Source organism: Hirundo rustica, chromosome 2 (genome assembly GCF_015227805.2).
Source record: "Hirundo rustica isolate bHirRus1 chromosome 2, bHirRus1.pri.v3, whole genome shotgun sequence".
NCBI classification, from domain to species: Eukaryota; Metazoa; Chordata; class Aves; order Passeriformes; family Hirundinidae; genus Hirundo; species Hirundo rustica.
This window is the reverse complement of record NC_053451.1, coordinates 92,896,108-92,921,388: the sequence shown is the minus strand read 5'-3', so window position 1 is coordinate 92,921,388 and position 25,281 is coordinate 92,896,108. Positions and strand designations below refer to the sequence as shown.

Sequence of the window (25,281 nt, the reverse complement as noted above, 5' to 3'; positions counted from 1 at the left end):
TGGGTCTTTTTGTTTTGCCGTATTCATACAGTATATATTGTAGTAGTTGTCACAGATTGTTTTAAATGTTTAAAGAGAATTAAATGATTGCACGTAGGGAAATGTGGTGGGATATTATTAGTATCCAGAACAGCAGCAAAGTCCAGACATGTAGCTGCAAAGCAGAGCAGAGCATAATTTGTGGTTTAATAAAGAGCTTTATAAACGAAAGTTAAACCTATATTCTGTAAAATTTCTGCACTCAGTAACAGCCTTTTCTCTGATACTACTTTGGTTTTGATCTGAATTTATTTTGATTCGAGAGCAGCTGGGGAGTTCTGAAATACTTGAGTGTTGTATATATTTAACATGAACTGCAGTATCTGTGCTTTTTTTGTTTTGTTTTCTTACCTGCTTCTCACTCCTGGGATGTATCTGGGAATCCTGTACATTCTGAAGGAGAAAATCAGTTTGCATGATGCTTTCCAGATACAAGATAAAAAATATCTCACGCAGGCCTGTACGTAGCTAATAGAGGTGCCTGGTGCTGATGGCCTACACATCACAAATCTGATCGAAGATTCCTCCTATGACCAAGTCCCTGATTGGTGTTGGATTGCACAGGGAAAGGACCAGTTCCCTACATGATCCTGTCCTTGGGTTTAGCATGCCACTACTGATTCTTGAATATTCTGCTCTGCTAACTGCTGTCAGCCGCCCAGTGCTGGATGTTGTTTGGGAAGCAAAACACTATTTCTGTGGGGATGTGTGCAGGGACTAAAATACATTTTAAATGTATTACATACAGTTTAAATGCACAGGGACAATATATATGACATGGTGGATGGAGTAATTGTCACCTGGAAGAGATGCCAGCTTTCTGGAGCAGATCACCCTCCTTAAAGATCCCGGCTGCTGCATCCCTGAGACCAAGTCCTCAGTATCAGTATTTTAGTGGGAGCACTTGTGCCCCTCTTCCTCAATAGCTCCATCTTCAGTGTCATCATCATCTTCCTCAAACAAGCTGGGGTTCATGAAGTCAGTTTGGTGATGAAGACTGAAGCAATGAGATAACCTTTTTAGTGATAAGACTTTTCAGAAACACATCCTTAATGGACAGAAGAGCATGCCTGTGTAACATTTCCTCTGTATAAAAAAGGAACACATAAAAACTTCTGTCACAATACTGTCTTTACTGACAGCATTTAGAATGTCTGGAAAAAATTAATCTGTGAATCCAAATGTAACAAAGGAGACCAAAATTTGGGAGGGAGAAAGGGACTATTAGCTGGCATTAACTGTTGGTTTTATGGCTCTACAGCTATGGGGACCCACACTCTGTGCCCTTTGCAGGCTTTAGTCACATCAGAGAATGTGCTGAGGTATAACCTGTGATTTTTTGGTAATGTCTTGGCTTTTTCTTCCTCAGTAGTTTACATACTAACAATGTTGTTGCCCCCAGTGTTTCCATGTTGTATGACTATGTCAAGAGGAGCCATGATTTCATCACTGCCTATTTCTACTTCGTATATTTTATTCACAAAATCTTCAGTGTCTTTCAACACATTTTGATGTAATAATTTGTTTGGCAATTGTAACTCTGATGTATTTACCCATTGTGCCTTTATTTGGGTTTTAAGTGTACAGCCATAAATAGTCATTATTTATGCTATTAGTGCCATTTTATTTTATTTATGAAATAGTGCTATTTTATGAAATCATGTGAACACCTCAGCTGAAGAATCCAAACACAAGCACGTTTTGCAGTACTATTTTGGGAAATACTCATTAAATAATACACCCAACCTGGAAATCAATAGCTACTTAAAATTTCAGCAGCTTTCCACATGCCCCTTTGTGTACCATCATATTTGGCTTCTTCAGCCAGGGACCACATCACATGTCTCTGCTCTGCTTGTCCTACCTGGAATGTATCCATGCATAATTCACTGTTAGGCTGCACAAATGCAAATGCCCACACAAAGGAAGCAAGAAGTCGCTGGGCGCAGGAATCCTCCTTTTGGCAGCAGTGTGGAGTCAGGTCAAACAAAGTGCCCATGTGGTTGTGCCTGTATTCAGTGTTGGTGTTTGTTGTTAGGATGCTATAGATGGAATGATTTTCTTAGTAATTTTAAAGGTTATAGTTACAGTAACTGCATATCCTGCAGCATTTATTTTAGGTTTTCAGAAGGAAATTGTTGATTCTTAATTCTCAAGGAACTTTTCACTACTCATCTGAAGCATGGACTTGTAGTTCTTTGCAGTTCCAGATGGCATAAAGACCCATGGTCTCTCGCTCACTGTATTTAAATATATTTGCTTGCATGTCTTTAATTATGACTGTGTAAATAAAATATGTCTATTAAAACTGAGTAGCTGATAAGCAGAATGAGACTAACTCAGACCAAACTAAAACTTTGACTGTCTAGGAAACTGTTGAACATCCCACCAGAAATCCCTTCATCCCAGTTCAATTAAGCATTCTTATCTGTACACAGGAAAAGTACTATTTTGCTAGAGGCTGACATGAGCATCATAAAAATCCTCAGTTAATGAATGTTCATTAATGTTACGAAAATCTCATTCCTTCTCCAAACACTTGATTTATCTCTTTAACTATTTCAGAAGACTGCAGTGCACAACCTGCTGTGCTGCATCCTAACAGTAACCTGAGAAAACTTGTGTGAAGTTCTTACTGCCTAGAGATTTGTGCAGCATTTTTGATAAAGGTATTACTTACAGCTGCATACAAGCTTTGTAAAGTATTAATAGCACTACTTCTGTGCTGAGGGGATTACTGCCATATACATTTGTAATTGGTTGTAACAGTGCATGCAGAAGAATTTCAAAGCAGCCACTCAACTGAAAACTCTCGTTTTATTAATAGCCCATTCATGAAGAAACTAAGAAGGGATTGTGAAAAGTGTAGAAGAATTGAAGTCTGATAAGAGAAGATGTGAGAACTAAGCACTGAATCCCTTGGGTCCAAAGCACATGGCAACTGAGAAAATTTTTCAGAGGAAGAAAGTTTAGGGAAGCAGAGACTGAGAGCTGGAAGGGTGCTCCTGGCCTGTGGCAGCACTGCAAGACAGCATCCTCAGTTTATGTAGGTGCTCAGCAGTGATCTCCTTCTGTACACATTAGATTATTGACAATATCTGAAGCTCTAGCCAGGGCTCACCCTTGCTGGGAGCTGTTTGGATGCATTGATCCAGCAGCGGTCTATACAATGTTTCGTATTTCATAGTTGTCAAAGGTATCATCTGCAGGAAATGACCTTCTGAAAATCATGGGGTTTGAATTTTCTTGGTCCTTAGAAAAATCAGCCCCTCTTGAGAAACATGTTCCCAGGTGCTCTGTCTCCTGAGAAAGAATGGAAGCGCAGATTTCATTAGTGAGCTGTTTGCTAATCTCAAATGCGGCAAATCCGGTTGGGGAAAGCAGCAGTGTCTGTCTAGAGTGTAAATGCATTCAAACCCCTTCTCTGCTTGCTTCTGCCAGAACTAAACCTGGTGGGAAAGTACTGTGTACCTGCTGTACTTGTTAAAAGATACAGCTTTGAACTAGAATTCTATTCTAAGCGTAATCAAAGATTCCTAAATGCCAGCCAGAGTTTTTCCAGTGTCAAATTTTGGTTCTCTCTTCCTCAGCTCATTCTGCACAGAGGTCAATTTTGGACCTGTTTGCTGGAACATCAGTCAGCTGGTGTTGTTGACTGCATTGATTTCTGTGCATTCACATGTGTTTGCATAGGCATGTATATGCACATATTAGATGCAGGTGATTTTTGAACAGAGCTTTCACTAGCGTAACTCAATGTATAAAGTCAGCTACTTATGCTGAGTCGCTGAGTTTGATCATTAGCTGGCACATGATGGGAACGACCATTGTGCCTCAGCGTGTGTATGCAAGGAATGGCTGATATGCCCAAAACAATAGTATCTTTATAGGACATAGTCAGTAAAACTGTATTTGATAAACCATTTAAAGGCACTTCTTTTTGCTCTCAGTTGTTTTGTCTGATTATCATCAGCAGCTTCCACAGTGTGCAGGCACCAAAGGTCTCCCATCAGTTTCTTTCTCCTTGACTTGCTGTGAAAATCCATTCTCTACAGGCCCCCACCTGCCATGGTCTCCTCCCTCCCGTGCATTGGGCTCACGGTTCAGGTGCTGAACTCTGGTTGGGTGAAAGTCAGGGTCCACATCAAGCTTAGGACTGAAATAATTTCCAGGAGCTTCCTATGTGAGCAGATTCCTCTTCACGTGTTTTCACTTTTGACAAAAAAAGATAGACTTCATACCTCTGACAGATCTGTTCAGTCACAGCCTGTTACTGTCACCTTCCAGGTAATTTTACCTGGTAGTATTTAATTATTGAACTGGTGGTGGCAGTTGCATAATTAGCTCCAATATCACAATGTCATTTACCTGTTGCTTTGCATTGGCGCTGGTTGCTAGTCAGGCTTTCCCCATGTTCTGACCTCCTGGTCTTTGTCAGGGTACATGCAGTTTCCTTGCTCTTTCCTGGAATGTGTCTGAAGTTTTGAAATCGATTGCTGTTTGCCTTCAAAAGTGAAAGGACTCAAATTAAAGGACAGAGTGGAAGTGCTGTCTTGTTAGATGTTAAGCCTCACCTTGTGTGGCAGATCATAAAAAACATTCTCCTCTAGTTATTTCTCTGATCCACTGTGATTTCAGAGTATTTTCTATTGCTAATGGTGAAGGAACTTGTTCTTTTGGAGATGGGTTGCATTTATTGCTAACCCTCAGGAGATTCAGACATGCAATATAAGATTACCTAAATTAGAGGGACAGATGTTAGGCTTTAAGAGCTTTTTATCTTGACAGTTAAGTGTTAACACTTTGAGGATATTGAAACCCTAATCTTATATATTGCAATTTATTGTTTGTTTGTTACTGTACATTTAAATTATGAAACACTCTATATTAGGTTTAGGATTTATTTTAGTTTAATTTTTTTCAGACATCTTTCTGCTGTAAAGAAAGATTGGCAGAAGTGGCTCAGCAGCATCATGTGCAAGTATAAATAGAATGCAAGCTGTCCATTTATCTCAGTCCTGATCTACTTATATTCATCTGATGCTTATTACAATCGTGGTTTGTCTCGGAGCAGATACATGCAGTTAGGATTAAGCTTGGACAACTAACCTAATTCACTCTTGTAACTCGCTCTTGTAGCTTAATTCAGGGTTTCTGTCTAGATTTCTTGTGATACCAAATAATTCCTTAAACTCCCAGCCCTTAATAACTCAACATCAAAATACTAAGAATATTTAGCTCTGTGTTTTTATGAGATACTGAGTTTGTTTGCAGTGGGTTTTAGGTTCACCCAGATATATCTTCATTCATACCTATTTCTGAAATTTCTTCCCACTCCAGCTTCTGCTGCAATGGTGTTTTATTAAATATATTTTCAGATGACAGATTCTCTGAATACTCGATGGGACCCCTTTTTGATTTTTTTGCTAGAATGTTCTGCTAGAGTAGTCTGAAAGTGAAATATAAGCACACTTGTCCAATTATATTAATCTCCTCTACACTGAAAAAGAAAGATTCAGTCTTTTCTTGTATTTCAAGAATCTAGAATAATGATTTATTTCTTGGATATTCAGATAAGTTTTTTCACGATTTTTGCTCTACAAGATCCCTGTGGGATTTGTGGATGTAAAAATAATCAAGCTTTGCGTCTTTAACGTCTCAGCTACATTATCTTTTTCATTTAAAATCAGCCTCTAGTTGATTCTTTAATGTTTTAGCCTAGTGACTGGCCTCTGGCACGGATTAATCTTTGACAAGTTGTTTTCAATTTTAAAAATTGACACAACCAGCTTGCCATAATTCAACACTTACATAGGGTTATAAAAAAGCTCAGGACTAAGCATAATAAAAATCAGTGCTAACTTGTTATGGTGTGTGGGTGTTCAACTCTATAAAACAACTTACATTTCAGATTAACTTGTATACTACATTTTAATGTATGCAAAATAATCAGTTTGTACCACAGTGTAGCATGAATCTGGTTTATCTGTCATTTGTATGACTTTTCTCAACAAAATAAATATGCAGGACATAACTGATGACACATGATTTAAAGAGAAAAATCTAAACAACATTTTCACTTTTCTTCCCCCTCATTTCATTTCCACTGTTAGTGAGCATGCTGATGCTGGAAGATCCACACGGCAACATTTAGCTTATATTTGCTTTTAGAAACTGATCCAAGAAGCAATAATTTCTGAGCTCTGCGTATGTGTATGGTAGATGCAATTCCCCATATCATTTTCAGAGTCTTTTATATTCTTCATGTGAGATGAGTCCTGCAGCCCTCTGGGTTGTTACTGGGGATGTGAAGGCACTTCTGGTGCTGGAGTTTCTCCTACCTGCCAGAACTCCAGGGAAAACGAGTGGGTGAGTGGAAGACAAAGATTGCAACCTTGTGCGCTGCGTGTGTGGTGAGATCTTGAAGTGCATGAAAGCTGCCATGTTTCTTGTCTGCGATATGTACTCTTTTCCCGAAAAATTAGGTCTACAACAGGAGGAATAGCAGAACCAGCGTCAGTGGCTTATCAGGAGACACAAAAAAGTGTGGAAAAATGGAATAAATTTAGATGATTCTGCTGCCAGAGTCTCCTGCTCTGTACAGTTAGGAGGGATACATGCTCCTTAATGTGAATCTTTCACCATCACATCAAATGTGAGGATGTAAGGAAGGGCCTGTAAATAATTGTTAGGATGTGGAGGGAAAATCACAGTCGGGCATTTGAGATGTCCTGTAAAGATAAGGTCCCTGTACAAACAGAAAGATCAAAAAAAACAGTAGGAACATTTGGTAGAGAAGACAGTGATGGCATCTTAATTTAATGATTCCCAAGAAAACTTGAAGTTATTGTTCTAAAGTATTCTGTGAGTCCCTGGGAAGGGAGGAATCAGAGTGTACAGCTGTAAGTCAGCGTGGCTGCTTCTCTTGTCAGGGTGCAACACTCTGCCTGTGGTCAGAAACAGACCTGGAAATGAAGCATGAGAAAAATAAGCCCTATTTCATTGCCACAATTGTGTTAATTCCATCAGGCTGTCTGCAGTCATTTAAAGATAATTGGAGGGGCGTTACCCACTGAATGTTGCTGTTTATGTGATGTGAGAGGTAGGTGCAGTCTAGTTGGTTCTGCCAACTAATACTCAAAGAATATTGCTGTCTGTAAACTCTGGTGTAATTTCATGCTGCTGTACAGAGCAGAGATGTCCTTCAAATAGGAGCTTTTGTTATAGCAATGCCAGCAGCAAGGGAAAATATTCAGATTATTTTCCTGGAGATAGAGGCTGCTGCTGTTTGTAAAACAGTGCATTACACCATCTGTTTCCTTCTGATTGTGCACTACCATAGCCATTGTTGTGATTAATTTCTTTGCTTCTAGGCACAAATTTGAGTGCTTGAAAGAAGATTAAAAGCTTGTTTGCGGACAGGGATGTAGCTAATGGCTAGATTTCAGTAGGATTGTGTGTACTTACCAACGTTACAGTTTAAGTCATCAATCTTCTGCATGTATTTGATATGTGAAGAAAGAAAGAAAGGAGAACATGCTTCTTCCTTCTAATAATCCTCTACATGAATTGCTGGTGAGGTTTTCACCATGTGCCGCTGGTGTCATCACACACACCCAAAACACCACTGGGACAAAGAGTCACTTTCCATAGAATCATAAAATCATTTAGGTTGGAAAAGACCTTGAAGATCATCAAGTCCAGCTGTTAACCCAACACTGGCAGGTCCACAACTAAACCGTGTCCCTAAGTGCCACATATATATGTCTTTTTAAATACCTCCAGAGATGGTGACTAAACTACTTCCCTGAGCAGCCTGATCCAGGCAGGGCCTGCCAAATGTTTTTATGAAGAAATATTTTCTAGTATTCAATCTAAACCTCTCTGGTGCAGCCTGAGGCTGTTTTCTCTTATCCTCTCTGCCTCCTTTTCTAGTGAGGCTTGGCTGCTGAAAGAAGATGTGTAGTTTCATCCTCATCCCACTTGATTTGTCAGAACAGGTCCTTAGGTCATGAGGCCGATGTGCCCCAAAAGCCCCAAACAAGCCCCTATCCTGCCAGGTAGGAGGAAAGCCCTGCTGGCTGACAAATGGCCACAGTCATCCCCAGTCACATTTGGTGCCTCTGCTGGGAATCTCAGCAAGGAACACGTTGCAGTGTTGTCTCTGCCGATGCTGTTGTTACCCTTTATCTGGCCAGAACCGCTGCTCTGTGCCCCCAGTGACAAGCAGCACAAGAAAATGCAGAATTTTGCCTAATATGGATGCTGTGTCTTACCTCAGTTCCTCTTTTGGTTGAACCCTGAGTGTACATTATGCTGGCAGTGTGTATCATGGTGTTCCCCTCCTTCCTTCCACCAGGCTGTTCCCCTCCTTCCTTCCTGTGAACTTCTGGGTACTTAAATAAGCTTGAAAAGCCTTTGATCCAGGACATGTAACACAGCTGCAGTATGCAGTAGTGGTACATCTGCTTGATATAATGAATTTGCAAAACAAGTGATATTTGCATGAAACTCATCTGTTCTTAATTTTTTTTAAAATATTCTTCTTGGTTGTCACATTTCAAGATTGTCACATTTGTCCATGATTTCATGACAAAAGTTGAACCTCTTCCAGCCAGGACTGTAACAACTCTCCTCTGTTAACACAGTGTATGCAAACTAATATTTTGTAATAACGTATTTAATATTTACTTCAATGTGACTTAATTAACGTTTGTCTCTTTGAATTTGCTTTCAGAGTAATAGATGATACATCATATTTTAAAATGCTTTTTCAGGGTGATGTGCATAATGGTATATATTTGGGTCCTGGCAGATCTGTGGCCATACAGGACATAGTTAAACAGAATTGAGAGGAAAATCTTGACTGCCAAGTAAAGCAGCATTATCAATTTCCTCTCTCCTGCACTGGAAGAGACAGGGGGAGCAGACAGTGTAGGGTTTCCTGATATGTTTTAAGAAAGCCTGGGATTCATTTCCCCTCCCTTCCTTCCTATTAGCTGTTTGTTAACTCCCAGGAAGACCCAGGTTTTTCTCATAAGACCTCTCTGATCACATATTCTGGAAACGGGCTCTGCCTTTGAAGGGCTCAGTCCTCTGTGCAAATACAGGGGGAGGAAGAGGAGTTGTATTGATGATGGGAGTCTGACTTTGGGCAGATGAACTGAGGAGGAGTTTCTAATTGACAGCATTGTATTCACGATGGTATTTTCTTTTCATTTGCTGGCATGAGCATAGCACTTGTCCCTGAAGGATACCGGGTGCTTGAGACAAAGTAGGAAATGCAGCAAGTGTCAGCGTGAGATTTCTGGCTTTGGAGTGCGGAGCCGTGAACTTACAAGCAAGACTGTAAAGTTAAAAGCAGGACGTTCAACTTGCCTTTCTTCAGGAGAAACCTCGCAAGTTTCTTTGCAGTGGCTGAACATCCCTCACGTTAAGGAGAAGGACGAGAAGAAGGAGGTGATTGTACCAGCTGCTTGGGATGAGCACTGGAGCTGGATCCCCCTGTGCGGCTGGAGTGCATTGACAACCTGGATGTTTTGTGGGGGCTTTCCTTCATCCTAAACAGCGCAGGGCTGTTAGCTTGAATGTAGTTATTTTGGATAAAACACTAAAAAACAGACAGTTTTGCACCTTTTTTTATTTTCTCAAGATGTCACTTGCTAGTCTGACCTGCTTGTGTGAGGAGCTGTGACTTCTTTATTCATACTGATCACACTGAAAGGAGACTGAAGCTGTGGCAAGATGTCCTGTCTGCTGTAATGCAGCATGCTAGGAGCTGAGAGGGTGTTGTAGCTTCATGCAGAAAACATCTTGGTATTTTCAGTGCATTAACTGCAACCAAACTTTCTTTTTCCTTTGTAGTGGAACTAGGTACTGGTTCCTGAAGAAAAGCATATGCAATACAAATAACTGCACACTCTTCCAGGACTTTCAATCTGAGGCTTTTTTCATAATTTTTGAGATCTTCCAACAAAGACATTTCACACTCCATTGACATTTAAAAAGAAAATCAGAGTATTTTTCAGTGTGTTAAAAGAAAGTAATTCTAAAGAGGAGTTCTTTTATTTTCTTTGCTGAATAGTTTGGTGAAGATACACCCATGTCTCAACGCCGCCTTTTAAGAGAAGGACATGAAAGTCCTTTTAGGATTCTACAAAGATTCTTCCAAATCCCTCATGGCAGAAGGCACTCAAGAAATAATCCACATCAAATATGCTCTGGTGAGGTGAATGTGTACGTGATCCTATAGTGTGATGTGTGTGTACACAGAATGTTGCAACTAAACTGGAGCAGCATGTGAGTTGAATATGAGCAGTAAGCAGCCTAGGATTTATGTTACTGATTTTTTTCAACTGATGATTCTTGCAGGAAAAGCAGGTTTTTTCTGCAAGTGTACTCATAGAGGGTTCCTGCAACTGTTACAGTTAAAAATACAAATCTTTAGCAATATGAGGTATTACTCATGATAGTAATTACTCTATGTCACCAGTACCTACTGGAGAAAAACATTATACCTTGTTTTTTCTTGCATTTCCAAGTGTGTGACTGCATCTAACATAGATTTGAAAGCTTTACATCAGCCCTTCTTTTATATTCTAGAGGAACATTGCTTGAGTATTCCTCTCCTGAAAAGTAAACCTATTTACGCAGAAGAAAATACTTAAAACTGTGCTCAAAAAATCAAGGAGCCTCTGATCACATCTGTAATGTACTGAATTTAGGACTTGCCACCACTTAGTCTCAGAAACCATTTCATATAGTATGTGTTAGTGCAAATGATAATTATATAATCTTTGTGTTTAGTAAAGCTACATTTTGGTTTTTTTCTTTTTTTCTGAAATAAGTTAACCCTGGCTGGCTAAGCTGAAGATAAGCTGAAGTAGATTTTTCAATAATTCATTAAAACTTCATTGGTTTATTTTATGCACAGTGACCTATTATGATCTTTAAAAAAAAGAAAAGGGACTTTTTTGTTTCTTTTAAAATTAATTTGGAAATCTACATCAACGTAAACTGAACTACCTTTTTTAGTTTTCAAGGCTTTTCAGTAACCCTTTCTTGATGTTGACATTTACTCTCAGAAAAGAAAAATGCCTCTCTGGTGATTTGATTTTCTTACCCCTTCATTTGTACTATGCTCACTGAGTCTTTTGTCAACTATTGTGTTTGGAATTAAAATAATAAGGGTTTTTTAATACACTTTTAAAATATAACTTCTGAAATGTAAAGATTTCACCTTTCCTGACTTACCAGTTCTGGGTATTTGTGAGGCCAAGATTTGGTACTTTTAGGAGTGCTTACTAGTAAATTATCAAAATCTAACAATTAATTCTATTCAGCTGAAACTAGAAAAAGTATTGATGTAAATTGCTGTTAATAACAGTAAAGAAAAATCAGGAAAAATTTAGTAGCATTTTAACCATATGGAATGTCACCTTGTAAAGCAAAACAAAATAAGGTCTCCTCAAATTTTGGTCTTACTTTCATGTAGGATTCAACTATCCCTTGGTAGCATTCACACTGCAATCAAGTCCATAGTGTAGCCTTGAAAGCCACTACTTTTACCAAATATTTTATGATATTTATTTTTTTATGAGTTTCAAGCACTCGCTGGCCATTCCTTAATGGATTGGAGCAAATCCAAAGTATAGGCAATTGACTTCACAGGAGAAAACCACAAATTTAATATATTGAATGTATTCTAACAGATATTATTCCTAATTTTTGCCTAATTTCCTTTAGGCAAAGATCCTTAATATAAGTCTTGTAATGATATGCAATCATGTCTTACATCTTCCTTTCACTATTTAGAGGTGTGTGTATAGTCAGAAAATAGTATGTTTCTGTAGGAAGCTGTCTGTTCTGTCTCCCACCCATCTTTATTATTATTCCAAAACTCTTTTTGATCATGTGGCAGCCTTTTCTGTTTGAAGTCTTCAAGTATGCAAAAATTCTGTTTCCTTTCCTTCCTGTTACCCATTTTATGTTGACAGTAGGAAAGTAATTATAGGCTTTTAATGTTAAACTTGTATATCCAGTAAGAATTACTCCATTGTTTTGGTCGAAGCTGGTTTATGGCCTTTTGGACTGATTCACGTTTTCCCTCCTTCCTGGTAGCAAACCTCAGCTTTCAGTGGTACTTGCAGACAAATGTTACACAGAAGGTGGATCAAGGTTTTAGATGTGGAAGGGGAGAGGTGTTCCAGCCTGGGAACGTTTCTGTCCTGTAGCTATGCTGGGTGAAGTCACAATTTTGGCAGAATGTGTTTCCAAAGTAAATGTTCATGGGACTCTATAAATCCCATGATGTATGCACCTCCCTTCTCCTTTTGACAAAGTTGAGCTGCTCTATCCTGTTGTCCCAAGTCTCACAAAGCTTTGTTCTCTCTTCATTAGCATCTCTGGAAATTGCTGAGAGCATGTTTGCTTTGCTGTACTTCATCCTTTCCCTGCATGTTAAAATATTTAATATAGAATATAGAAACCTTTAACTGAACAATAAATGTCCTAGTTCATATATTGATTTTGCATTACCTTATTTACCTTAATAAGGGAAGCTGGGCTGGCTTCCAGAGTCATCATACTTCATCAAATCCATCAAATCTGTTTTATTTTCATTTTAACAAAGCAGACTTTATTTACTTACAGCTTGTTGACCGTTGGATCTGTCCTCCTTGGCCTAATCTTCGTTGTGCTCTTCTCTGCAGGTGTCTTTTACTCAGGGCAGGCTGTGTTGCCTTTATCTGCTCACCCTGGTTGAGCCCTGGCTCTGGCAACACTTGCTCTTTGGAACGTTTGGGACCAGGTGCCATGTGGCCCCTCCTGCCTGGACAGGCAGGGCCCAGGCTGGTACAGTGAGTGCTGGGAGACAGCACCATGTTTTCTGAATCCATCCCTCCCTCTGTATCTTTGGTGTGTTTCTTCATCTCTGACTGCAAGCAGGTGGGACAGCCGTGGGGGTTTGTGGAGGATTTCAGCCCTGGGAGGCTGTGGCTCTGAGAAGTCTTCTCCGGGGACACCTGTCTCCCATCAGCAGGGGAGATTTTCCAAGGTGCTAATGTGATGTGGGCTTTGTGATGGACATCCCAGCACAGTGCTCACAGACCTTGCTTTGAGATTCTCCCTCTTCTCGTTTTCTCTAAGCAAATGGGAACAGTAGGTCAGCTTGAACCGAGAGCTGTAGAACAAGTCTGGCAAGTGGAGATGCCAGAGACATCTGTCTTCAGTCTGTGCATGGTATGGATGGGGAGTATCTTTGGAGGCATCCTGTAGTCTGCATCTTTTCACTCTGGATTCAGGTTGGTTTTCTGACAAAGATGCCTGAAGCTCTAGGGCAGTTTGCTTTCGCTTGTAGTTCTAGGAGTGTGATGAATGGGTGGCTGAGGAGACTGTCACAGGATCCTTCCAATCCAAAGGAATTCTGCGAAAAGGTACAGTGAGCAGCGCTGTAGTGTGGGTGTCTGATACTAATAGGTTTTCATAGTGAGTCAGACAGAGCTTGGTTAATCCATAACCTGAATAATCCACCACCGAGAGTGAAGAAGAGTCTAGAGAAAGGGTACTTCATCATCTGTGTCAGCTAAGGGGATGCAGATGTGGTACATATTTTCCTGAAGCTGTATGAGTATTACTGTTGGATGTTGGTCTTTCTTGTAACAGGAGAGGGAGTTAGCTTATGGACAGGCTAGCAAAATGTGCAGATGCAGGAAATGTCAGACTGAACACACAAAAATAGAAATATTTAAGTACCTGAAGGCTTCAGTATAGCCAAAGCCTGCCTGGAGCCTGTGCAAACACTGACATTTCTGGTCAGTGTTAAAGTCTGCCACAAAACCTTGATTACTATTAGTCCCACACTAGATAGGTCCGGGTGTGTGAGGCTATGTTTACTGTTTGCTGCATTCATGCCTTTGACATCCCCTCTGCATAAAGGTGTTTAAAAGGGATTCATTTGAGATTTTGGGTTTCCGTGCTCGATACTTTGACCTGTCCTGCTTGAAATGCTCTTGCACTTTTTCAGTCAGAAAGATGGAGAAAAGAGTTAGGCGTGAATCCATAGCAGAGGTGATAAACTGTACCTGTATGCAATTCAGTATGACTAGTTCCAGATAGCATTGTGAATATCTGCATGAAAAACACTTTTGCTTTGCCTTGTTAAAGCCTAACAAGAACAAAAATAGGCTAAGGGCTTATGCTTATATATACTGTATCAGACACTGGGTGTATCAGCAGTCTGTAAATATTCAGGGCGGGGTCACGAGGGGAGAACACTATAATTAAAGAGATAATTACAAGAACAATGGCATTAGTGGGGGAAAATATATTTGTAAAGTCATCTTGTGCCACCTGTTGCATTTATGGAACAAAGTTCAGGTAATACAAAAACTCTTACCTTCTTGGGGCAGTCTGTTCTGAGCAGGGGAATGGAAGAGTGAAGCTTTTTCTTCTCTGATAATGAATCAGAGAGGAATTTCAGTAGCAGAAATGAAGAGTTACTATTTTTTCTCAGAATGGTGTTCATGGCTGGACTTTGTCGCGCAGGGTAAGTTGGCTTAACTTAAAATAACTCCTAGGTCTTGTAAATGTAAACAGACCTGTGTAGTCTGCTAAGTCAGGGGTGTGTAATGTGTGTGGCTTGGGGCTGTGCTCTTGGGAGTATTTTAAACATGTTTTATATGGGCCAAAAAACGCCATGTATTTCAGGAGTCTTAATATAAACTTTGCTATCTCATTGATTCTTGAAAATACTCACTGTTCATAGAAAACACATCATTGGAGAGTCTGAGTGGTAAATGGTAAATTTGGGTTATACTTCAAACCCCTTTTTTCAAAGGAAGTATAACATCAGGTATTCTAGGATTTAAATTTTCATATAAGGTTTCTATAGACTTTTTTTTTCAGATAACATTCCTCAAACTTACTACCATTTAATAACTGTGATGTACATAATTGATTTATTTGGCTCAGGCAAGTTACTTAGTGAAAAGTGAGCACATCAGCAAAACCAGTCACAGCCGACATCCTTGTGAAGACAAAAAGGTCCCAAGCAGGATCTCCCTCAAAAGTGAACTGTTTCTTCCCTGAAATAATTTTCAGAGCATCATTATATAATTTAATAAGGATGTGTTCAGTATATGTTTTCTGATAAAGAGGTTATTACTCTTCAGATACCAATTCAGCAACACTGGCAAATATTTTTCTTCCTTCACTTAAGTGTCTGTATTGACCTGTCCTATAAATCTGAGGGACCTTAGCTTCCTTTTTTAAAAACGCTTTTTTTGGCTTTTTTTTTTTAAATTTTAAAATCTTTATTCTTTGTGTTACAAAGTAAAAGGGAAGGAAATGCATGATTTGAGACGTGTATTTTACAATACATTGAGATGCACGCTGTGATAGAAAGTCGAAGTATCTAAAAAGCGTGACATTATCAGCAGATTTGGGAGATAGGTCCCACTCAAGATTCCTGAAATTGCTTATTATGTCCTATTTTTTGTGTTAAAAAAGTGATTTGAATAAAATTAGAACATTCTGAATTGTGCTGTTGTAAAAGTTACTATTTCCAAATATTTGGTGCCTTAATTTGGAGGAATGGATGTTACTTCTCCAGCTGTGTGCATAATAAGGAAGGAGTACACTTTGGGATACTGCTACACAGACCACCACTTCTAGGCTCCTAGATGATGATTCTTCCAAGAAAACAAAGGCTTTTACGAGTCTCTCTAATGAACAAGAGATGCACACAGAACTGGGGGCAGTACAAGACTGTGCCTCTAGGCTCCTCTTCTGCAGATCCACACTGACTGAACTCCTTGAGCCTGCTCTCTTGGATCTCTTCAGCCTCTTTTTTTCCCTGTTTGCTAAGATGTAAGCTGTCTTTGAGTTTTCTTGCTTAGGGGAACAGACCTATTCTTAGGATGATTGTTGTGTGACAGACATTAAGGGTTGCACATGTGAATGGAGGAAAAAAAATGTGAAAAATAGTTCTGTTGCTTCAGTACATGTAAAATGAATCCTCAGAAAATGAAATCTGACTGTGCCTTTGACTCTTGATATGGGGGGAAAAAAAGTCTTCTTGACCATTAGTGCTATTTGAAAAGCCCATTTAATTAGAGGGAGTAGCTATCTATGACATTATACCATAATAGGCAGTGAGCTAGTAGGAATTTGTATCTTTCCTGCTTTCATGGCCACGGAAAAATATGTGGGGGAAAAAAAAATGCAATAGTGAAAAAAAGAACTTAAGAGTTGCCCTTATCAATAATCTCAGAGACTTAGCTTCAATAATTTAGAGTAAAAAAGTACTTACTTTTCTTATACTTTTGCTTTTCCACATGGAGAATTGTCAACAAGTAGATATTTACTCTCTGGGCAGAACCAGTCCTGGAGCCAGGATGTAGCTTTATTTACTCCCTTTATCTGCATCATTGTTCTTCCAAGAAGTTGCCAGTCTCATGTGCTGTTGCAATCTGTTTAGTTCTGCTGAAGTCATGCTTAATAGGACGGTTTGCACTACTTCCTCTTACTGTGTATGCTTACAGTGTTTAACGAAATCCCACATGATCTTCAAATCAACCTCAGAGGTTAAGCCTACCTGAAAAGGTTGAACACACACAGCCTCCTGAAGCAACCTAAGCCAAAAGGATCAAAGTTTATTGTAAGATTTCCAGCACTTCCTGACTAAAGCTAGCTCTTGTATTTACTTATTTATATTATCTTATTTTGGAACCATTACATCTTCTTCCAAAGCAGGAAGCAGAGATCAGTCCAACTTTTGTGTGTTTCATTTCTTGTTCAGTGATCTAAAAAACATCCCCAAAAAAGGTTTTATTTTAGTCAGCAGTTTAACCAATATCTCAGTTTGTTTCTTGCACTTGGACTCAAGTATGGCATGAAACCTTCTGTGGTCTTGTTGGTTGGTGTTTTCTTTCTGAAAATAATGGCCAAGGGCTGATGACTCTGGTTTTCACGTATACTTATCTTGATTAATATCTATCAGCAGTCTTTGGTGTCATTGACTGTGAGTTTGTCAACTTGCACTCAACTTGCTCACCAGGGTGAGGGACCAGGCTGTTGAGTAAGTTCATTCTTTCCTTTTGGAAAGTGGCCAAAGAACTAACTGAAGGATCTGGGAATTTTCTGTAGGGACTTTTTCTTCTCCCTTTTTACCCCCCAGGTGGAAAAAATGTGAGATTTTTCCACCTACACTGTTGACAGCATGCAGCGAATCTCAGCCTCATCTAATTATTATCAGTCTTACCCATCATTGTAACTTCAGAGTTTCTAGTTTCTAGTCAACTCTGGAGCTTCTATAAATAGAGGTCGCAAAAAAGTGAGTCAAGAGACCAAGTTAGATGAAGATCCTGAAGGGCTCAGTGGTAATGGCTTGTAGTTGTCTTTCAGTAAGGAATTTTGTCCACTTAACAAACAAGAGCAGTTGGTAGAGCAGTTGGGAGGGAGTAAATTCAGATGTGAGCAGTTAGTCAAGAGTACACTTTTCAAACTTGTGTCCAGTACGGTTCTCATGAAAATTAATCTTAGAGTTGTCCTGGATTACAACAGATCTTGTGATGTGTGAATTACCTACAGTAATCTAAACCTGGACAGGGCTATATTCTGAGAACCTTTAGGAGTTTCAGATGGACAAGCTTAACATAGTTGCTTAGTTGTGCCAGTGATGAGTAGTTCTCTGAATGATTCCCTCTCTTGATTTATTTCTCTGAAAAATCACTTTAGAAGTGATTTTTGACACTTCTTATGTGACATACAGTTTATATGATTGTGTGGCAGAGACCTAATGGACAAACTCATTTATCTGTATCTTTTGGCTTTTGGGGAAAGAGCTACTTGCTATTCAAGCTTTTATTTGAAGGAAATATGCAATATATATTGCCTTTGTTTTCGTCTTCGTGTATGAAACACCAGCAATTTGTTTCATGCAGTGAGTCTGTGGAGCAGAATACTCTCTAATTCCTAAGACATCATGATTAAAAAATAAACATTTTCTCTGCTTTAGCCAAACACATAATTCTTACCATCTTTGGTGGATTCCAATGGTGTGTATGAGAAAGTGGATAAGGATGAATACATCAGTTGTTTTTAAAGAGGTAGTATGTGAAATGAAGGATTCAAGATGTTGTCTCTATCTTTTTACATTAGAGAAACTTTACCTTTCTAATACTGCTTGTTACAGCTGCATTTTTGAAATGTCCTTCTGAAGAGAGCACAGCTCTCCTTCAAGTCTTCTTTCAAACTCTAGCTTCGACCATCCAAATCCCTAGTGATGTCTTCAGGCATTTTAACTTGACTGTGCATCTGGAGCACAGGTAGTGATTTGTGTCATCTACCATGATGGCTATCAAAGACTGTTTAAGGACTTCAGGTGCAAGTACAGGTAGTGTCTACTACTTTCAGTGTAAACTTTTCCCCTTTTGGTTGACAGCATTTGACCTCGGTTCTTTCTCTGATTTTTTTTTTCTGACTTCCAGCTATTGAAGACTATGTTCTTTGTCTGGAAGGTAAATTGTAATAATAATTTTTGCAGATGTTGCCATTTACCTTTAGAGAGTTATTTTAGGACTCAGTTCTTTGGGAAAAAAATTTCAAGATTCCAAGTTTTTTGGAATCTTGTTCCAAGCTGATTAGCATGCTCCCAAGTATGAATAATATGTACCTCCAGTTCAGCACAAATCTAACCTCTGCTGCTACATTCACTGAAAGCATTAAAGGAGGTTTGCTGGTATGTACCTTTAATATTAAAGCCTAAAAATATAAGAACTGTCTTAGTGACTCCCAGTGAAGCCTGTTTCTTTGCCTTTGCTGGAAGAAGGACGTGGGTGTTTGGCCCAGCCCTTGAAATTTCTTTCTGTATTCAGTTGTCTAAATACAGATCAGACTCTATGCAGAGAACTTGAGTGTGTTGGAAAAATCTGTAATGAACTTTAGGTTTTGAGGTGTCTGGAAGTTGTTTTGGGGATCATGTGCTTGGACTCAGGTAGTAGCTTTCTCCCTGAAGCCAGCATTTGGCAGTGTTTAATCCCTAAACAACTGGAATTTGTCTGGGGGTTTGAAGATAAAAGTCTTACAGTCACAAGAGCTATGGATCCTCCACCTAGTGTTTTCCACTCTGGCATGCTTCCAGTGTAAAAAAGAGGAAAGGTATTCCCAAGCCCATCTTATCAGTTGGGATTTTGGCCATTTGTCCAGCTTCAGGTCACCTCAGTTTATCCCCTTCAGCATTACAAAGTAACCCAGAATGTTTTTTGGGAACAAGGAGTCATAAACAGAGTAATAACTGCTGTTTTCCACATTAGTTTGCTTCCTTCTCTTGGTTACAAGACCCTGTTATTGTTATTGTTTATGTTTAAACAATGAGAATGCTCTGTCCCCTCTCCCTGTCCCAGACATGCCAGCCTCGAACCCTTGTGGTCCACAGGGTTTTTGTGGATGCTCTGTAGCATAGTCACAGTAGCGTGCTGCTGCCCTGAAGTCTCCTCTGCAAACAATGGGCTTGTTCGCTCTTAAATAGTTTAAATTTTTTAAAACTATTTCCTCTATGTGGCCATGTTTATTTTAGAAAGGAAAAAACAGAGGTTGCTCTTGTAACCTGCAAAAGGCATCAGTGCTTCAGGGAGAGAAGACATGTTTTAGAGCAGGGTGCAGACAGTTATGCAAGTGAGGGGAGGCACTGTGGTATAAAATAATAATATAAAACCAGAGAAAACGTGACAAAGTAGGCTTTGGGTTGCAGTGTGCCAAATTGTGAAGTACACCAGAAATACACTGAGAAGCTGCCAATCTCTGCTGTTTCATGGGAGGCAATAACTTCAGTGGAACTGCTGTGGCAGATGGGAACAGGTTTGCGTTAGGTCTACTTCTCAGCATTCAGGCTTCAGGGGAAACTTTGGTTGCTGGTTCATAGCACGGCGCTTGATCTAAAGACCTCCTTGCAAGAAGGGAATTTGCACAAGCTCTTTATAAGCCAAGTGCTGGTGGCTGCACCTGTAAACCTTTAATGCCTGTGAATTTGCCCCAGCAGGGCTGGCTGTAGCTGAATACCTCTCAGCTGCCAGGAGGTGCCAGGCAGATGCAAGTGCTTTTGGGCAAGCTCATAAGAGAGATGAGTTTTTTCCTTCCACTCAGGTACAATGGGAGCTTCTTTCTCCTTGCCTGAAAAAGAAAACATGAAGTAATCTTGGTTTGTGTAGACTAAAATTCTTACATGCTGTTACCTTTTTGAAGCTGAGCTGCTGATAAAATAGTTTTCTTCACTAGTTAATAAAATCTTATTTTTTATTAAAAATAAGATATGCATTGATTTTTTGTGCCCTAAGGAATTACATGTAAGTAACAGCAGGGACTTGAATATGTCTTAGGTGTAAGCCATTTCAAATTTGTTCATAGCACAGGAGAAGAAATTCCTTTGAAGAAATAATCCTGAGAACTGATTTCCAGAGACTCAGAATGAGGAAAAATTGGAATATTTGAGGGCCCCTTATAGCTTACTCCCCTTCCCAAAATGCTCTGAAGCAGTGTGTAAAAGATATTTCTTAAAGAAGTTTTCAATTTCTTGCCCTGAAACTTCCCTCAAAAATATAGTTCAGCAAATAAATCCTCGTTGGAAAGTGGGGGTACTTCTAACACTCTTAATATGACTCTGCCGTGGTTCTGTTTGTCTGAGGAGTGTATTTGGTTCTTTGTTGATCCTTTGAATTGGGTGGGTATCTGCATTTGTTGTTCTTGGTGTCCTGGGGAGGTGTCTGTGTGTTCAGCATTGGCTGAATTAGCTGAATTGGCTGTAGCGTGGGGCTGCAAACAGCAGCAGTTACAGGATGTGCTGTGTTTGAGCATGGAGAGCTGGAGGCTTTTGGCAATGGACATAAAACCTGCCATGGTAAAAAGACACATTTAAATACGTCAAAAATAGACTGTAGGATGAGACCTGAACTGAAGAGGCCTCATTTGCTGCCACCATAGTGCAGGGAACTACAAAGAGTGCTCTCACCTTTGATCCACTTGCCTTGTGCTTTTTCGCTTAATGCAAATATGGGGTAAGAGCTCAGTTCAAATTATGTTGAACTAATCAGGTACGTGCTTGGTAAGGCAGGAGCTGGCGGAAAACAAATGCTTTTTTTTTGCCGAGTCAACAGGCGAAGAGCAGAAGGAATGACTGGGAGTTGTGTCTCTGTTGTGTCTTACTCTTGTGAGATTCATGGGCATTAGTTCAGCTGCTGAATGTGTCAGAACAGGTGGAATTTGCTCTTTGGCCTTTGTTTCATCTTTCTTTACATCTTCATTCTCCGTACGGAAAGGAGAAGAAACGCAAAACTGTTTCAAAAGCCTCTTGGGGTTGAGGCAATTTTCCTAGAACTGCAGATGCGGGGGACCCCAGAAGCATTGCTTTCTGTTAATTGTGACATCCTAATTGCGGGAGGTTGGGAGGTTGATGTGGTTGGCTGCCAAGTTTATGTAAGTCTGCATAATTACATCTTACATGGCTGGTGCATCTCTTTCTGTTGTTGCTCATCTGAAAACAGTGTGAAGGTTTTTCAGGTGTGCTGAAAAATCCGACCTGATGAGAGGCTGGCGCTCGAACCAGCCTTGGCAGAGGCGGGGTTTTGTTGTTTCACGCCGCAAGCCGGCCTGCGCTGTCACACCTGGGCCAAAAGTAAAGGCAGTGACAGGGCAAGTGGCAGCCTGTAATGTGGAAAATGAAGGTAATGCTGCTGTTAAAAAGCTTGTCCTTCACACTGCTTTCCTGAGTGGGCCAGGAAGCATCCCAGGAAACTGGAAAAGAAGAATGTCTGTTGCTTTAGGTTGATTAAAATCGCAGGGGCTGGCTGCTTTTTCAATCAGGTAAGGGCATAGGCTTCCTGTTTGGATCCCAGAGACTGGAAACAGGACACGGTTACAGCTGCTGTGCTGCAGTTGTTTATGGATGTTACAAGAGCTCTTTGCAGGCTTAGATTTTTTTAACTTATTGAAGTGGGTCATTAAAGGAATCACTATATTTTAAAATATATTAGTAGTTTCTTTGAAGTTCTGCATCTCCAAAATAAAAAGGTCAGGTGTGATTTATGTCATATCTTTCCACAGAAAGCAATTCCTGTGAGCTTTACCTCTTTTCCACTGACTAAATTTAACTAAGAATATCATGCTGATAATTACAAGAGATAAGGTATTTTGGCCTCTCGTTGTAGTGAGACTTTCTTTCTTTAAAGGAAGTGAATTTCTGTTGAGAACGTAAAGCAATTCTCGTGGTTGCCTCTCCAGAAGAGGTCAGTCTGTTTTCTGCTTCTTTCCTTTTTGATCAGTGGGAAATGGTCTTGTCTTTTGCTGGTATTGTCTTCTTGTCTTGAGGAAACTGCGAAGCTTGTTGAAGCAAAGGAGGGTGAAAGAATTGGCAATGGGAGAAATTGAGATACTGTTTTAGAAATACTTAAGTGGGGGGAATGGTGACCTTTGAGGATTGCTCAGTGCATTCGCTTGCATTTTTTTCACACTATTCCCATGTGTGGGGACTTTGTGGGTTGCACAGCCTCAGACAGCTTGCTGCAGTGTGCATGCCTAGGCCACAAAAATTCCAAATCATGAGTTAAAACTGTCTTGATAAGTAAGAAGACAGTGGCATTTTTATCCTATCAGTTATGTAGATTTTACCATTTTCAAGTGTAATCTCACAACAGTGTGGGTGAGATTTATACAGTGTAAGAAGGATTTCAGGTTGATGGCCTGTTCTGAAGAATTTTGCTTATATTTGCCAATCTAAGATGACAAGTAATGATACGATCTCATAACCATTTTTTTTTAATTATTCCATTTGAAGCTATGAGTAATCCTTCAGTACTAAAATATCGTAACTAACTTGTCCAAACCCACCCCAACAGATTATTTAAGAGATGTGATGGAATGAATATTTTTTTAGCTCTTAATTTTGCCTCAGGTCAAAATCAGGTCTCTCTTCTTGGCTCTTTGTCCTGTTTGCTCTTTATGGATTTTTGGAAATGATGATTTCTGCAATTTTTCCTTTCCTTCCTTTGTAATAAATAGTTTTGTAGCCTTTATCTGTGTTCATCAGTATTACAGGAGCATATGATATTTTCTTTGGAACCGGTTCTCCCACAACTTTTGACCTGAAAGTTTTTCTGCTTCTCGAGTATCTTGTTCATCTGGGGGAAAAAAAAGATTCTGTGTACTTTAAGAGTCATAAAAAGGGTTTCCTATTGCTGACAAAGTTTTGTTTTATACTGTGGCTGTAAATGTATTTGTCATTGTGGCACAACATTTCATTGGTTGTAATGGTCTCTGATAGTTTTCCTTGCTTACTGAAATAATATTCTTACTAATATATATGTTTCAGAATACATAATAAAACTGTTTTTCCTTTCCTAATTTTAATTCCTGTGCTGCTTTCATCGTGTGTTTCTGTTGGAATTATTCACTGAGCAGAGTTCTCCGTTCTGCTGCCACTGAACTCCACATTCATCTTTTTTCCTACTTCATTTGCCCCTTTAACCCCACTGCCGGCATAAAAATGGATCTTATCTTCTTGATTTTTCCAAATTTTAGTCCTGCCTTCTATCCAAGCTCAGCAGTGATTTGGTTTCCACCTTTAATTACAGTTTTCAGTTGTCATCAGACTGCAATCTCCCACCTCTGAATTTTGAACACTGCTGCAGAAACCTTGAGCCCCAGGCCAGAATTCCTCTTTTCCTCGCACCAGTGCAGTCTGAATTAGCAATATCTCTGTGTAGGCACTGCTGTTGTGAGTACTGCTGCTGCTTGTGAAGTTAAAAAGGTCACATCCACTTCTTTGTTGGCTTTGCAGCTGTGGACAGAGGGAACTGTCACCGAATGCTGCAGGATAAAGTGCTTACTTACTTACTAAATCCTGTGTGATTAAATTAATCCTGAAAAAAGTCCAGTTTTTGTGTCTCTCTCTGAAACAAGAAACCTTGGTAAACCCTGCAGCACAGCCAAGGAGAGGCCTATGATTAAAGACTTTTTGGAGGAGCTTGTTTAGAAAGGACGTGTAAATAAAAAAGTATAAACTGATTAAAATTCAGTTCACAGAACACCAGAAAAATGTAATTTTTAAATTAGAAATTGATGTTTGATAACTGCATTCAGTGGCCAGGCTTCTGTCATGGCTTTGGGGAAAGCCCCTAAGAGCAGCCATGCGGCCAGAGAAGTACCATCCCAGATATGGTGTTACTCTGCCTTAAAAATTATTGACATGTGCTTTTGCCTTTTGTTTTACATGTTAGAAACCTGGTGGGAATGAAGTGTAATCTTCAAAATATTGAAGTTTATTATTGTCTTACAGTGAAAAGTGTACTTTTAAGATGTAATTTCTCAGCAGCTTTCCTTATGTTTTTTCCAGGCATAATCTTTTTGAAAGATAGTACAGGGTTCAGCCTTTTGACTGAACAGCATTCCTTTCTTTTAAGTGCTCCAGCAACTATTTGTATTTACCAGCACGCTCATTTCCAGGGGAAGGAGTATATTTCTTCATGGATGGAAGTTTGAATTAGATTTTTTGCTGTTGCTTCCTGACCATGGTTTTTGATTGGTTGTACTTGCTTAAATTTAAGTTTGGATATCATGCAGGGACCTTTTCTCATGACTTAGCATCCAAGGTGAAAATTGCCAAAGCAGTTTTAAAACAGATTAGTTTTGTTGCTGTGTGAAGATTTAACAAGCTGCTTAGTATAATGGATTTATACAGACATATGTTTGTGTGTGTGTGTATGAATCATGAGTGTATAAATTATTTTTAATCCTTGAAATCTTTTGATGTAAACCAGACAGAATTGTAAATCTCGAGTTCTTGATGACTTCAAAAAGAGTGAAACCTCTTTTGCATCCATTCTTTGAAAAAAGCATCAAGAAGGAGTAGAAGAAGAAAATGAATGGAGCTTTTAAACAGTCTAGTATGCTAAACTAGAAGCCAACAGATTATGCATCAAATTGCTCCATGTCTTCAAAACTCGACAAATTTATAAATTCTGCAGCTACTAGTATGAGTTAGGTGTTTTTTGCTAGGGTTTTTTTTTTTGGTTTTTTTTTTTTTGGACAGAGTATATATTTGCATTATACTGAGGATGATCCTATAAGGATAGCTCTTGTCATGCTAAATGCCACATTATTTTATTGCTGTGCTTTTTGCTAAGTACAGCACCCTTGAAGGAAAAATATGTTTAATAATTATATTTTAATGTTGAACTTGCCAGACTTTAATAT

General features: G+C 39.4%; 1 protein-coding gene across 9 annotated transcripts in view; it reads left to right on the top strand.

The window, feature by feature from the left end:
- Positions 1-25,281, top strand: part of MCF2L (MCF.2 cell line derived transforming sequence like) — a 146,601-nt gene that overhangs the window by 38,910 nt on the left and 82,410 nt on the right. Inside the window, exon 1 of one of the 9 annotated variants that reach the window (XM_040089988.2) lies at positions 10,062-10,262. The exons of 7 other annotated variants lie outside the window; for them this stretch is intronic. In XM_040089988.2, coding sequence (XP_039945922.1) covers positions 10,142-10,262 — 121 coding nt within the window. In that variant the 5' untranslated portion in view covers positions 10,062-10,141. Of the gene's footprint in view, positions 1-10,061; positions 10,263-25,281 lie in introns of those variants that run through there. One more of the 9 variants, XM_058419217.1, reaches the window with a different exon arrangement.